Source organism: Rhinoraja longicauda, chromosome 18 (genome assembly GCF_053455715.1).
Source record: "Rhinoraja longicauda isolate Sanriku21f chromosome 18, sRhiLon1.1, whole genome shotgun sequence".
Lineage (NCBI taxonomy): Eukaryota > Metazoa > Chordata > Chondrichthyes > Rajiformes > Arhynchobatidae > Rhinoraja > Rhinoraja longicauda.
Window position 1 is genome coordinate 39,354,364 of NC_135970.1, and position 16,206 is coordinate 39,370,569.

The 16,206-nt window shown below is 42.7% G+C and overlaps 1 protein-coding gene across 3 annotated transcripts in view; it reads right to left on the reverse strand.

Moving 5' to 3' along the window:
• Positions 1-16,206, reverse strand: part of LOC144602426 (uncharacterized) — an 83,012-nt gene that overhangs the window by 10,466 nt on the left and 56,340 nt on the right. For all 3 annotated transcript variants that reach the window (XM_078415542.1, XM_078415543.1, XM_078415541.1), the window contains 3 exons: positions 14,457-14,625; positions 12,756-12,860; positions 155-10,507 (listed from right to left, as the gene is read on the reverse strand). In XM_078415542.1, the coding sequence (XP_078271668.1) occupies positions 155-10,507; positions 12,756-12,860; positions 14,457-14,625 (10,627 nt within the window). The remainder of the gene's footprint in view (positions 1-154; positions 10,508-12,755; positions 12,861-14,456; positions 14,626-16,206) is intronic.

Genomic DNA, 16,206 nt, shown 5'->3' on the forward strand with positions numbered 1-16,206 from the left:
TTTACTACCTTGAGATTTAGTATCCTACTCGATTTATTAATTGATACAAGCAAGGGCTTGTTTCCATGCATGTCAGCAGCAAATGAAAATGCTCTTTTAAAAAGTCCCTTCTAAGATGTGTGCTTGAAGTAGAAAAATAAACATTGATTTCTACCTTGACATCATCTGTTAGCCTGACTTGAAGTTTCCGAATGTCCTCCAGAAGCCTGTCTCTCTCCGTCTGTACTGCCAGCAACGTTTTCTCAAAAGATTCTGCCCGAGAAGCAAGTTCCTTGTTCTCGTTAACAACATCCAAAAGTCTTTGCTTTGTCACGGACAATCCCTCCAAATATTCTTCAGGTTTCTCCTGCGCGATTCCATCAGCACCTTCAGTCATTTTAACTCCCGCCTTCACCTTCGCCACATTTTCAAATTCAGTCAATTTACTTTCAAGTTCTTTTAAGTCAGCTCCTCTAATACTTGTTTCCTTTTTGAACTCTTCACATTCCAGAGTTTTAGTTTTAAGTTGTTGGTGAAGCTCTTGAATTAATTGCCTCTCATTTGTTTCATGGTTATCCTCTTCTTTTAGCAAACGAGCAGCCTTGAGTTCTGTAAGCTGTTCCAAAATTCGCTCATTTTCCTCTTGCAAGGACTTTAAGCTTTCATTACTTTGTTCAAGGGAGCCTTGTGCAACTTTCCATTGTTCTTTGAAGATGGATTTCTCATTCTCAAGATTCTTAATTTGCTGTCTTTGTTTTTGCAGCAACTCCTTCAACTGGTTATCCTTCAAAGACAGGACCTGGTTTAGCTCCTCTCTGTACTTAACCAACTGTGCTCTTAGCAGCGCGTTTTCGGAATTAACGTCATCCATCCGGTTCAGCAAATTTCTGATCTCTTGCTTCAGTTCATTGTTTTCAGCTGCGCTCTCCTGAATGATGCTATCCTTCTGGCCATGTATGTCGAGATGCCGTTGTTCCAGCTCCATGTATTCTGATAAGATGCGGTCTCGGTCATCTTGCAAGGAGGCCATCGATTTTGTGAAGGCATCCGTCTGGCTAACAGCTTTGTCTTTCTCTTCCCTAACCTTAACCAGTTGGACCTCCAGCTCTTTCATGCCACTGGCTCCCTTCTGGTTATCTTGTTGGAGAATCCTCAAATTCTTTTCGTAGTCATCTATTTGCTTTCTATGTTGCTGCTGGATTTCCACTAGATAGTCAGAAATTTCACTGTCTTTTGATGAGACAAGCTTTGAGATCTCTGCGTCTTTACTGCTCAGCATGAGCTTCAGCTGCTGGGAAATGGCTCTCAGCTTCTGAAGATCAGCCTGCAACTTGTCGTTATCAGTCTGATGTTGGCGATTCTCTGACTGTTTTTCCGCAAGATCTTTCATCAGGGTTTGCTCTGCCGTTTTCAACTCATTCACAGATTGGCTCACGTGGGATAGCTGTGTGCTTAAATAACTATTTTCCTGTGACAAACTAGATAAGCCTGCCGCCTTGTCTTTTAATAACCCCTCCATCTCTTCAATTTCTTCTGACTGTTTGCAAATGACTTCTTTCATGTTCACCGTTTCACTTTGATGCTTGGCTTCAGCATTCTTACTAACCACACTAAGTTCATTAATTGCCTGCTCCATCTTCGAAGTTCTGAATTGGAGTTCTTGAAGGTTGACTGACTTGACCTTTATCTCCTCTTGAAGCTTCTGCAACATTTCTTCTTTTACTTGCACTTGATTTTCCTTACTTTGGATCGTATCTTGGAATCCAGCTTCCCATTTTTTGGACTCTTCAATAATCCTGTCTCTGTCATCCTGAAGAGAGGACATAGATTTTGTGAATGCTGCCAGTTTAGCCAAATTAGTGTTCAACTCGTCACGTAGTTTTTTTATCATAAAATCTCGGCCATTTATTTCAGCTTGCATTTCCAAGATTGCTGCAACCACTCTATCTTTGTCCCGTTCCAGGAAACCCAGTTTATCCTGATAACTCAATATTTCTTTCTGATGGATTGTTTTCTGCTGATCCAAAATCTCAAGTAGTTCCTTCTCCTTCTGAGTGATTTGAGCTCTCGTCTTCTCTTCGTTCTTCCGAAGATCTTCCGTTAACCCTAAGCATTGCATTCGAGTGCGTTCAGCTTCAGTTCTAGTGTCGTGGAGCGAGACCTTAGAGGATGCAAGTTCTTCTTGAACAAGTTTGACTTGTCTTTCAGACTCGGAAGCTTTTGCAGTCATAGACTCTAGTCTCTTGCTCATTTCTTCACAGGTAGATTCCGATGTTTTAACACATCGCTCCAAGTCCAAAATCAACTCTTGGTACCTGATGCAGTCATTCTGCAACTGAATTATTTCCTGGTGCTTCTCCTTTAACAGTTCTCGAAGCTCCTTGGTCTCACCTTTGGACGAGGTTTTACCCTTCCAAGCAGATCGAAGCCGCCCTTCAAATTCTTTCACCAGTTTTACTTCCTGGACCTCTTTTTCTTTGATCAGATGACGTTTCTCTTCTCTGAAGCAGTCCAATTCATTGACAAGTGAATTATTTTGTGTATGAAGTGTCTTCCATGCTTCAGTTAACTGATCTATCTTGTCGACATTTCTAAGTAATTCTGCCTCCAAATACTCTCTCTCATTTTTGACCTTTTCTGACATTTCCTGGAAATTTTCAAGTTCTTCCTGGAGAAGAGATTTGTCATCCTCTAAAATTTTGACTTTTTCATTTAAGTTCATAGTCTCCTGCCGGCAAGCTTTTATTTCTTGTTCAAGCTGTGAAATATTATTTTTCTCATGCGTCTCGGCGGTGAGGCGAAACTCTAATTGTCGAAGCTTCTGAGACAACAATGGTCTTACTTGCCCTGTCGTGTCAAACTTTCCTTCCTTCAGCACAGGCTTGTCCTCCAGGGATTGGGATTCTGATGACAGTGGTTCATTAAAATCAGCCTGATAAGAATCATCCTCACCCTGTAACTCCTCTATGATAGATATGGATGAATTAAATTCATTCAACAGAAGCTCCCTCTCTTTTTGGGCTTTGTCAAACTCTGCTTTAAGATCGTGATAAGTTTGCCTCAGTGATTTGTTTTCCTCCTGGAGCTGATTGTACTGGGTAGACAATTCGCTTGCGTGACTCTGCTTTGTGGTGGAAGTAGTTTGCAACTCGCTGCTAATCCTTTCAATCTCTTCCTCAAGCTCCTGAACTCTCTGCTGCTTGGATTTTGCAAACTTTCTCATTTTGTCCTTTATTTTTTCATTTTCGTCACCAGCTTCCTCAAGCTGCCTCTCCGTGCTTTGTCGCTTGGCTTCTACATCGCGGAGCTTGAATATCACCTCCTGTTTCTCTTTTCTTGCCGTCTCAACTATCTGCCTCATCTTGTCCATCTCATTGCCGATATTCTCATAGGATTGCAAAAGGGATTCATATTCATGCTTTAATTCGTCGTGCTTTGTCTTCCACTCTGATAACTCTACCATCTGGGAGTTTTTCAGTGAATCCAACCGTTGAGAATATTGTTGCTTCTCGTGAGTTAGGATGTCCAATGTATGCTTCAGACTTTCACAGGCAACGTTTAGGTTCCCTTTCTCTGCGGATATACGATCAGCTTCGGCGAGAAGCCTCTGCCTCTCCTCCTGGTGTGCTAAAGCTGCTTCTTGCAAGGGCTCAAGTTGTTTTCTCACTTCAGCCAAGCTTCTTTCCAGGGTAGGAATCTTGGAAAGAAGCTCTTCCTTTTCGGATGTCAAGACGTTAATCTCATGCTTCAGAGATTTGTTTTCTTTCAGAGCCTCTTTCCGAGATATTAGCGCTGCTTGTAGTTTTCTCTGCATCAGCTCTTTAGTCCTGCCTTCCTCAGAACTACCTGCTGACTTCTGCTGAACTTCACCGGTGCAAGCCTTTGATGTTTCATTTTGTGCTTCGTAAAAGGTAGATTGTTTCTGTATTTGCAGTTCCAGCTCCTCAACACATTTTTCCTTCTCGGACAACGTACATTCCAGTAACTTTATGGTGCTCTCTCGCTCTTGTAAGTTCTCATGAACTTCTGCGAGCTCTGACTGCACACTCGATAACTGTGATGCACACGCCCTCTGCTCCTCTGCCTCATCAGCCTGCTTCAATATTGCTTTAAGCTCTGCATTCTCCACTCGAGAGGCAGCTAGCTGTGCCTGGATACCATCTTTCTCTCTGTTTAAATCTAACAGTTGTGTTTTGAGACATTCCACATCTCCAGCTTGATTTGCCAAAGTACGGGAATAATTCTCTATGTCTTTCATTGCTTCATCCAGAGCAGTTTTGAGGGTTTTGGCTTCAGCTTGGGTTGACTGCCACTGATTCTGAAGCCGATGAATCTCTGCTGCTTGGCTCTCCTTTTCTTCTTGGTGTTGCTCCAGACTACTTATGGACTGCTTCAGCCTTTCTGCCTCTTCTGACTTTTCAACAATCCTTACTTGCAAGCACCCCAACTCTGCCATTAAGTCCATTTTTTCCTGCTCCAGGTGTTTGTTGGCATCCTCAAGGCTTTTCATACCAGCCTCCTTTACAGATAATGCGGAAACCATACTGACTAATTTCTCCTCGAGGCCATGTACCTTTTCATGCTGACCAACAAATGCAAGCATTTTGCTCTCCTTTTCCTCGAGTTGAACTTTATGCTGTTCCACCATCCTCTCTTTATCATCAAGCAAAGCATTGAGTGAATGTAGCTGTTTTTCCAAAGTCCCTACTAATTCTGTTTTGTGTTGAAACTCTGCTAGCTTTGAGTGATGTGCATCCCGGAGTGTCGCCAGCTCCTCTTTAACATCCTCTACCTCTCTGCTTTGCACGGAGTACTTTTCTGAAACGTGGTTATACTCCTCCTTTTGTTGAGCTAGCTGCTCTTTGTGATGCCGATCCTTCTCTTGAGCCTTTTTGATAGCTTCCTTTCGAGCCAAAAGTGCTGCCTGCAGCTTCTTATGTAGATGTTCCTTTTCCCGTTTGAGCGCATTTAGCTTGTCCACGACCTCGGTAACACCATCAGCTTCACTTCTGTCCGGTGATCCTACATTTGAGCGTTCTGGTACTCTGGATAGTGCAGTTTTGAGTGTTTGGAGGTTTGAATTTAATTGGCATCGTTCATCTTCAAGTGCCTTCTCCTTTTCAGTTAGAACAGATTGGAGTTGTGCAATTGAGGAATCTTTGTCTTGAACAATTTTAAACAATTCCACAGACAGGGCTTCTTTCTCTGCTTCACATTGACTGACGTTTTGCTGCAGTTGTTCTATGGTGGTTTCTTTCGTGGAAACAGTCTCACTGAGATGATTTATATCATCATCCTTCTCCAACAATTGCTGTTTGAAAACGTCGATGTGCATTTCAAGCTCTTTAAACTCCTTCTGACCACTCATCACTTGGCTTTCGAGATTGCTGCAGCGATCTCGCCATTCATCCATTTGCTTGCTTCTGCCTGCATCTGCGGTAGCACTTTGTTGCAACTCTTCGACTTTCTTCATCAGCTCCCTCCTGGTTAGTAGTGCAGCTTGAAATTTCTTCTTGAGGAGATCCCTCTCCTTTGTGAGTGCTTGGGTCTGTGAATGCAACCGTTCATTTTCAGCGGCAATGCCCTGGTACTGGTCCTCCTTTGCGGTCAGAAGACCATCTTGCTTCTCCAGCTGCTGCCTCAGCTCTTCGAGTTCACGTGTAAAGCGGGAAATCTTTTCATCGGAAACGCAGCTCCGCGACTTGAGCTCTTGCATTTCATCAGTCAGGTGCCTTTCTACATCCGCTGCCTTTACCATTTCCTTTGAAATGGATTCTGAAAGTTGCATTGTGGAAAGAGCCTTCTCCTTCAGCTGCCGACTGAGGGAAGCCACCAGTTCTTGCTGCTGGGTTACTTGCATGGTCAGAGCCTGTGCCTCATGTTCTTTCTTCCGCAGGGCATCAAAATGCTTGGCCCCTTCATTCACCGCATGGTCCAGCTGCTGGCATTTCTTTCTAAGTTCCCCCTCCAAAGCACCGAACCGCTCTTGCGTTGAACTGCTTTGTTGGAAACTTTCATCTAAAATATTTTCTCTTTCCCTGAGCTCACCTCGTGATTGCTTCAGTTTCTCCTGAAGATCAGCTATTTGTCTCTGGAACTCTTCCAGCTCGGAATGATGACTTAACTTAGTTTGGCTGAGCTCGTTACAGAGTGAGAGCTTCCCTTCTTCATAAGACTTTAACCCATCAGCCGTGCTTTTTGCACTTTCCTGAATTTCATTCTCACTTGCAGCAATACTATTTTGCAAATTTTCAATTTCCTTTTCTTTTTCAGATAGAATAAGTTTTAATTCGCTCATGGCATTTTCATGACTTAAAACCAAAGCTGACAATCCATCCACTCTAGATTGTTTTTCGACAAGTTTCTGACTCAGGTTAGACACCATCGATTCTTGTTCTTTCAGGTGATTTGCACTAGTCTGTAATTGCGAACACTGTTCAGAAAACTTTCCTTGCAAATTATCTAAAGCGTTTTGTAAGCTGTCAATTTGGGCAACCTTTGACTCCATTTGGTTTCCTAAAAAGTTTAATTTTTCAGTCAGCAGACTGCTTTGCTCAGTTTCTTTGTCCAATTCTGTCAACCACTTCTTTTTTGATTCCATCAGACCTTGTTCTAATTCCTGAACTTCTAATTTCAGTTTCAATATTTCCTCTGATTTAAGACTGACCTGTTTCTGAAGACATTTGTTTTCATCCTGGAGAGCTTGCGTTATATCATGCTTCTCTCTAACTTCGCCCATTCTTACAAGCTTCTCTTCGAGCACCTGCAGTTCTTCTGATTTCTGTCGTAACTGCTTCTGATAGGTGACATTCAATTCTTCCTTCTCGGCTTTCACTGTGTTCAAATGGTGACCAAGTGCAGAATTTTCTTTCCTCAGCTGATCACATTGTTGATGAAGATTTTCAATCTGCATCATTCTTTCTGGATGCTCCTGTGTTGACTTTTCATTCAAAGTCTTTAGTTGAGACACAAGGCTCTCAATGTGCTGTGCCTGGTCCAAATACTTATTCTGAAGAATCATATCCCTTTCCTTCAAGTTCTGATTAACAGTCTCAAGCTGTTGTATGACTTCCTTAAATTGGAGGTTTTGTGAAGTTAGAGCTGTAATCTGGCTATCCGCGTTCTGTTGATTAATAGTAAACATTTCCTCTTTGTGCTTTAAGATATTCCCACGGTCGTTCAATGATGCACGACTCTTGTCCAGTTCCTCTTTTAGTGACTCAATCTCAGCCATCAAAGTATTGGTATTGCATTCTGTGGTTTGAATAGTGATTTCCTTTTCACAAAGTGCCGTCTGAAATTCAGCCATTTCTGTGTCCTTCCTGCTCAGCTCTCTGTGCAGTTCCTTGAACTGCTCAGATTGCGCGGCATACCTATCCTGCAGGTGGCTAAAGGCAGCTTCTTTCTCCTGCAGTAAATGCTCGTGTCGCCTTGAGTCAGCAAGTAAACACTGCACTTGCCTCTGGAGTTCAGAAGCCAGCTCTGTGCTCTCATTGAATTGTGATTTTAACAAATCACTCTCACTTGCCTTGTCTTCCAATCGCTTGACAAGTTTACTCTGCTCCACAATTGAAGCCTCCTTCTGTGTAAGAGTTTCTCTCAACTGATTCATTTCAAAATTCTGCTGATTTACTTGATTATTTAGTTGTGAGAATGAATGCTCAAGATGAATAAACTTACTACGGAATGCCTCATTCTGTGTTTCTTTTGTCTCCATCTTTAACGTCAATTCTTCTTTGCAAGCTGCCGCGTGCTCCTTTATTTGAGAGAGGGACAATTCCTTTTCCTTATTAACACACTTCAACCTCTCAGCTTCAGAACTGGCGGCTGCCAGTTGCTCTCTCAGGTGTGAAACGGTGTCGTCCATTTCAGAATGGACCGTCTTGAGTTTGACACAATCTTCCACTTTACAGGCCAGCAGCAAGTCTCTCTCCTCCGCGGTGCGCCTCAGCTCGTGAGTTTTCAAGCTCAAGTCCTGGATTTGACTTTGAAGTTTGGAAATGGTTTCCATGTTTTGCGCGGATTGTATTTCCAGGGCATGCTGTTCTGCAGCTTTCTTCTGGAGATGTCCAAGCTCAGCTCCCTGCTGTTGCAGTGATTGATCTTTCTCTTGCAGAGTCTGCCTGAGCTGACCTGCCTCACTCACCAGAACTTGCTCCTGACGTTGCAACCCTGAAATCATCTGCGTATATTGGCCCAACTGCTCTTCACATTGTAAAGTTTTAGCTTGGAGCTGTTGCAGTAGAGTTGCTTGGTGGCTCAATGACATCTGCTTCTCTTCTCGTTCCAAAGTAAGCTTTACTGTGGCAGCATTTAAATCACTTACTTCTTTGTTTAATGAGGTTATCATCCCCTCTTTTAGTGACAATCGATTCTGAAGGCTGGTAAACTCACCAACTTTACTTTGAAATGCAGACTTCATCTCTGCAAGCTCTGCTTTAAGCCTACAATTTTCAGTGTCGAATACCTGTGCTTGATCCCGCACGAGATGTGTTGCGAGTTCATACTCATTCACCTTCCCCTGCAGTTGACTGTGCTCCGCAGTCCACCTACTTAAAGATGTTTGAAGTTCTTTATTCTCATTCTGAAGACGTTCTTTATCAATATTCAATGCATCCATTTGTTTCTGCAGCAACACATCGTTATCAGTTTTCTGGTCAAGTTGGCCCTGCAAGTCATGACCTTCAGCAGACCTGATAGTCAGGAGGGATTCTTTATCACTGAGCCATTGCCTGAGGTTTTCACCTTCTTCTGTCAATTCTTGAATTTGACCTTCTAAGGTTTTGGTCGAAATCTGGTGCTGACTCAATGTCTTATGCAAGCCTTCCAATTCCGATAACTTCTCTTTTAAAGTCACGTCCTTGCCCCCAAGCTCAGCATTGAGTGCTTGAACTTGATTTTGTAACCCCATCATTGCCTCCTGCCCTTTGTGCAACAGGTTTTGAAGTGAGGTGCATTCATCTATTTTGTTGGTCAATGCAATCTCCTTTTCGTTGTTTGAAAGCTGAAGTTCTTCAACCCGCACCGTTGCAAACTGCACTCGTCCCTGGAGTTGCTCGGTCGTTAGTCGATGTTCCAATATTTCATCTTTCAGCTGGTTACATTCATTTATCTTTTCATGCAACTGCTGTTCCACTGCTAATTTATTTTCCTTCACAAATTCTAATTTTACAGTTAATGCTTCGTTTTCTTTTTGCAACTGGGACACTGCGCTCGTGTGTTGTGAAATCCGCTCGAGCTCAGAGACTAATTTACTCTCTAACTGCTGCACAACATTGTTTTTCTGTATTAGTTCATTTTCCTTATCATTGAGAAGCGCCTTGAGATTTTCATTTTCAATGGACACATCTTTCATACTGCACTCCAAGCCGGTTTTGAACTGTAAGCTATGAGTGGCATCATCTTGTAACTCTATTACAAGGTTAGCTTGCTCTGAAATGATCCGAACTTGATTGTCCGCAGTTGTCTGCAAGTGTGCATTTGTTGCTTTAAGTGCTTTTGTTTGGTTTTGTAGGTCAATGGCCAATTTGCTCATCTCGTCCATCTGCCTCTTTAACTCTTTTCTTTCAGTTTCTTTAGTCTGTACTTCGAGCGTTAATTGAGAATTGTTTTTGTCAACCACTTGAAGCTTCTGCTCTAAAGAGGCAACACTACCCAGCCTCTCCTGCAATCTCCCCTCTGCTTCTTCTTTGTATTCATCGAGTCGTTTGGATAGTCTCCCGAGCTCCTCGTCTTTTCCAATATTTTCAGCCAAAAGGTTATTACAGTGGTTTTTCAAAGCTTTCAATTCCTTCTCCAAAATGTGCCCTTTTTCCTCTTTCTCTTTGAGTGAACTGTCGAGTTTTTCTTTTGCTGAACTGCTATTAGCCAACAGTGCCTTCAGGTTTTCCAGTTCTTTCTGATTTGCATCGTTTATTTCCTTAAGCTTTTCAGTGGTTACGGCGACCTTGTTTTCAAGTGACAATATCTGAGGTCCACATTCAGCAAGGTGAGCTTGATTTAACGTGTTCAGTTTCTCCAACTCCAAACGCAAGTTACCAATGGTATCATTATTTTCTCCAATCTGCTTCTTTAACACCACAATATTTTTCTCATTGGCCTCAATTTCACTCTTGGTATTATGTAACTCAGACTCCATGGTGGAGAGCTGCTCCACTAACGAAGAAAGGTTGTTATTCATGGTCTGCTCATCAGCAGACTGAATCTCCTTCAGCAGAATAACTTCCCTTTCCACCTTCACCAAGGCTGCTTGCAGTTCACCAGTCTCCTGCTCTTTGCATCTGTTTTGCTCCTTTAATGATTTAGCCTCCTCTGAATACTCCATCGTCCTCTGAGCAAGAGCAGTTTTCTCATGTTCCTTCTCCATAATGACCTCGTTCAGAGCGTCAATCTCTCTTTCACAGCTCTGCAGGTCAGCAATGAGGTGCGCTCTCTCCTCCAAGTGGCTTGAGTTCAGTCGCTCCAGATCATCGTTAGTCTGTTCCTGCTCCTGGTGCAGACCCTTCATCTCGGCCTCCTGCTTCTGTACCTGAACGTCGCAGAGAAAGATGTTTATATTCAGCTATGGCTTATTATAGAAACATAGAAAAAAGGTGCAGGAGTAGGCCATTCGGCCCTTCGAGCCTGCACCGCCATTCAATATGATCATAGCTGATCATCCAACTCAGTAACCTGTACCTGCCTTCTCTCCATACCCCCTGATCCCTTTAGCCACAAGGGCCACATCTAACTCCCTCTTAAATATAGCCAATGAACTGGCCTCAACTATCTGTATAAGAAAATAACTGCAGATGCTGGTACAAATCGATTTATTCACAAAATGCTGGAGTAACTCAGCAGGTCAGGCAGCATCTCGGGAGAGAAGGAATGGGTGACGTTTCGGGTCGAGACCTTTCTTCAGACTGATGTCGGGGGTGGGACAAAGGAAGGATATAGGTGGAGACAGGAAGATAGAGGGAGATCTGGGAAGGAGGAGGGGAAGGGAGGGACAGAGGAGCTATCTGAAGTTGGAGAACTATCTTCTGTGGCAGAGAATTCCACAGACTCACCACTCTCTGTGTGAAGAAATGTTTTCTCATCTCGGTCCTAAAAGACTTCCCCCTTATCCTTAAGCTGTGACCCCTGGTTCTGGACTTCCCCAACATCGGGAACAATCTTCCCGCATCTAGCCTCTCCAACCCCTTAAGAATTTTATATGTTTCAATAAGATCCCCCCTCAGTCTTCTAAATTCCAGCGAGTATAAGCCTAGTCTATCCAGTCTTTCTTCATATGAAAGTCCTGCCATCCCAGGGATCAATCTGGTGAACCTTCTCTGTACTCCCTCTAAGGGAGTATTATAACGCAAATACTTGCAGGTTTGCTGGCCTGCTCTTTTGTTTTTTACAACAATCTCAATTGAGCAATTAATTAGATTTCTGTTCACCGAACAATGTGACCATACATTCTACAAACAATAAAATCAAACATGGAAACAAATCTTCAGCAAATGGTTATCAAAACTTAAAATATAAATATCAAAGATGAGAGGGTACAGGCTTAAGGTGAGAGGGGAAAGATTTAATAGGAATTTGAGGGGCAATTTTTTCCACAGAGAGGGTGGTGGGTATATGGAATGAGCTGCCAGAGATAGTTCAGGCAGTACTGTAACAACATTTAAATCACATTTGCACAGGTATATGGATAGGAAAGATTTAGAGGGATAAGGGCCAAATGCGGGCAGGTGGGACTAATGAAGATGGGGTATCTTGGTCGCCTGTTTCTGTGCTGTGTGATTAAAAAGTATGGAAAGGTCATTTGTCCTTTTTGAATTTGCTTGTAATTTTTTTAATGATGTCTACATTTAATGCACAAGAGTTTTTGTTTCCGAACCACTTGCAAAGATCGCTTCATGTTACAAAAACCTTGTCATCAACTGGTAATAGAACATGGTGAAAAGACCATGAAAAGACTGTGTCATGACCTTTGAGGCAATGGAAATTAGCACTTAGAGAATACACAAAACATTGTGCAAAAATGTGATAAGGAATAAAATTCGATCTATGGAATTTATACGTAAAAGGTTAATAAAGAAAAGTCACATTTTTTCAGCTTTCGTTTCTTGACACGTGCAGATGATGTGGCTTCCTGTTACAGAAAATTACGATATGTACCATTTCCTGGGAATGCAATCCCACCCCTGCAACATGGTGATCGCAGGTATGGTCATGTTTCGAGAAAAACTCGGGTCAACCACTTTCCTACCATTTGGAAACCTCGATAGTTCATCTGGCTGAACAGGTGACATTATTCGAGTTCCTTTCCAAACAGGCATGAGCCCCGGTTCCCACGCTCCGTCTCTAATCCCTGGGATCCCATTCCCACACTCTCTTCCTACTCACCAGTGTCTTGTTTCCACGCCTCGATTCCGACTTGCCAGGGCCCCGGTCCCGAGCTCTCTCCCTACTCCCCTGGGCCCCATTCCCACGTTCACTTATTGCTCGCTAGGGTCCCCATCCCTTCCTACTCATCAGGACTCCCTTCCCACGATCCCATCTTGCTCCTTATTGCCCGCACTCTCTATAAAGCTAACAGGTCCCTGTTTCCTGTAATCCTTTGCTCACTGGAACAATAATTTTTCTACTGTGAAACATTTGAAGAAAAACCAAGTTAAAAATGCGTTGGACTGATAACAGAACGACGTGCAATAGTCCAGAAAAACAGCTAGTCTGGCACTAATGTTCAGAGAGTGTAAAAGTAATTGGATTTTTTTTAAAGGTTTCTTTTGAAAATGTCATACTTTTTCTTTGGTTGAAGATAATTTCTCTGAAAGGTCCAGGACAGTATTTTTCAGCTCAGCACATTCTACTTCAAAACCACTGCATTTCTTCGTAACGCATCCCAACTATTAAAAAGAAAACAATGCATTCGTAAATATTATTACTCATTTTTACATGCAATATGCAGAGAATAACAAACACATTTTTTAAAAGTAACGCGGAAAATGATTTGGGATTTCTGTGACTGTAGGCATGTTGGTGAAAACCCTAACATGGAGGAAAATTAGAATCTTAAACAAATAAATTCTGGTGCATTGGACTAAGACAAAGGAGTCTTCTGTATTTGAATTGATTTGAGTCTCAAAGTCACCAATTCTAGGTATCGAGTTGCATTACTTATCTGAAGCTTACAAATCAATTCCTTAATATCTGGAACATTATGTTCTGCACTCTGTTTATTTTCTCTTTTACTCTACCTGTTGTTCTTGTGTATGGTACGATCTGTTCAGATAACGCGTAAAACAATGTTTTTTACGTATCTCGGACGCGTGCTGATAATAAACCAATATTAATTTTCTGCAGCTGAATCTTAAATAAGAATATTATCATATCATATCATATATATACAGCCGGAAACAGGCCTTTTCGGCCCACCAAGTCCGTGCCGCCCAGCGACCCCCGTACATTAACACTATCCTACACCCACTAGGGACAATTTTTACATTTACCCAGCCAATTAACCTACATACCTGTACGTCTTTGGAGTGTGGGAGGAAACCGAAGATCTCGGAGAAAACCCACGCAGGTCACGGGGAGAACGTACAAACTCCTTACAGTGCAGCACCCGTAGTCAGGATCGAACCTGAGTCTCCGGCGCTGCATTCGCTGTAAAGCAGCAACTCTACCGCTGCGCTACCGTATTATGAATTGTAAAATTACAGAAAGGCTGGTTTTGTGGGGAATAAAGGGAACGGCAGTGCATAAATACTTTTACAATCCAGCGCCCTCACGTAAAAAGATGCTGCAGAGTTTGTGAGCTGGATGCTGACTCGGGGATTGTAAGAGTAGATGGTGCAGATAAATTTAAAGATGCAAGTCATCTTCTTGTCTATTTGCACTATGAATAGCTTGCCCAAATGAAAAGAAGAAAAAATTCTGCACATCAAATGAAACGGTCACCTCCTGGAACTTGAGATCAGTGTCATGGACAGCGGTATGAAGGTGGACACAAAATGCTGGATTAACTCAGTCGGTCTGGCGGCATCCCTGGAGAAAAGGAATAGTGACGTTTCAGGTCAAGACCCCTATTCCTTTTGTCCGGAGATGCTGCTTGACCCGCTGAGTTACTCCAGCATTTTGTGTAAGAAAATAACTGCAGATGCTGGTACAAATCGAAGGTATTTATTCACAAAATGCTGGAGTAACTCAGCAGGTCAGGCAGCATCGCAGGAGAGAAGGAATGGGTTCCTCTGTCCCTCTCTTCCCCTCCCCCTTCCCAGATCTCCCACTGTCTTCCTGTCTCCACTTATATCCTTCCTTTGTCCCCCCCCCCCGACATCAGTCTGAAGATGGGGCTCGACCCGAAACGTCACCCATTCCTTCTCTCCTGAGATGCTGCCTGACCCGCTGCGTTACTCCAGCATTTTGTGTCTATCTTTGGGGTAAACCGGCATCTGCAGTCCCTTCTTGCACAGCAGTATGAAGGTGTTTGGAATGCTTACTTTTTCTTCAGCGTGCAGTAGTTTTTCACTCAGATCTTGGCTGATTATTTCTTGGGCTTTCAAGGATTCCTTGCATTTGTCCAACTGCATCAACTTTGCTGCGCTTTCTACCAACACGTGTTCCTTTTCTGCAAGTGAACTTTCCAGGTAATCTTTCCTGTCGCTGACTCTGGAGATGAACATCAGTTTCATTGAGTCGAGTCAAACTTTCATTACAGAGGACAATGAAAAATGAGAAGCTAAAGGCGAGACAAGATTAAGTGACAGATTTAGTGGAAGCTGCAAAACTATACAGCATTTTCAAAGAAAAAGAAATGAGAAGAAATGGTTTCTTTATTTGATGGAAGTGAATCAGCTAGCACAGATATTCATCAATATGTCCATTATGCCTACGATGTCCATCAATTCTTTGATAGATTTATCAACTTAATCATATTCCCTGAGCTCATTTTCCACTTTATGTATCTAATCCCTTTCAAAAATTAACACTATTTCTACTACAGTTTGAGGCTGCACATTCCATACCATAGTAAATTTACTTTAGACTTTAGGGATACAGTATGGATCTTCGGCCCACCGAGTCCTCGCCGACTAGCGATCACCCCGTACACTGACACTATCCTACATGAAATAGGGACAATTTACAATTTTACCAAAGCCAATTAACCTACAAACCTGTACATCTTAGCAGCGTGGGAGGAAACCAGAAAAACCCCACACAGTTACAGGGAGAACGTGTACACTCCATACAGGCAGCACCCATAGTCAGGATCGAGCCTGGGTCTCTGGCACTGTAAGGCAGCAATACCACTTCACCACTGTGCTGCCCTTGCTAAATGAGCAAACATTTTCCACATGGCAGTTCCATAAAATGTCTGCCTGCTACTTAAATCCCTGTTCAGAGCATTCATGGGAAATTACTGCCACTTGGCAAACAAGTAACTTTGGAAACGCGTAATTTTACATTTACTTCCTGAAGAAAACAGTACCTGTCACTGTGATTTTTTCAACATCTGAAACATGGAAGGCAATATTAATTTAATCTAACCACCCCTGACTAGTGATCATGTAATCAAACCAAGGTGTAAAATACATGGATTAGTGAACAGCGGTGGAGATAATTGACAACAAAAGCAATAATTTAAACTCACCACATTGGAAAATATAACACTCTTAATTCTATCAAACGCTATACTTTAAAATGACTGACAACTTGTCCCAAAATTGGCCAAGGGGAGGTTTGAAGTGGTGAACAAAGACTCAGCACTGTGAAAAATAAAATAACCTGTCCTATGATCTTGAATGGATCAGCATATCCACATGCAGACAGCAATGCTGTACACAGATCCCTGGTAGGTTTTCTGCTCTTCTAAGGGAGTCAGATGGGTTGAAAGGTGACTTGCTTCCACTCCAGTTCTGTGCGTTGGAGATGGCTGAAAAGTCTTATGAGAGTTTGACAGACTGCAAAAGGTGATGGAGTTGGTGGTTCACCGGCTAAATGGTTTGGTATGTGTGCTCTTTCTGCTGCTTGCATTTGGCCTCCGTAAGTTCCCATTGGACAGATTAGAGGTGCTTCGAGCCTACCTGAATGCTTCTCCCCCATTTTCAGCAGGCACAGTCGGAATCATAGTTATACGGCACAGTATAATTGTGCCCTTCAGCACAACTCATCCACAGCGACCAAGTTACCCAAACCAGCTCATCCAATTTGCCTGCACCTGGCCCATGTGCCTCCAAACCTTTCCTATCC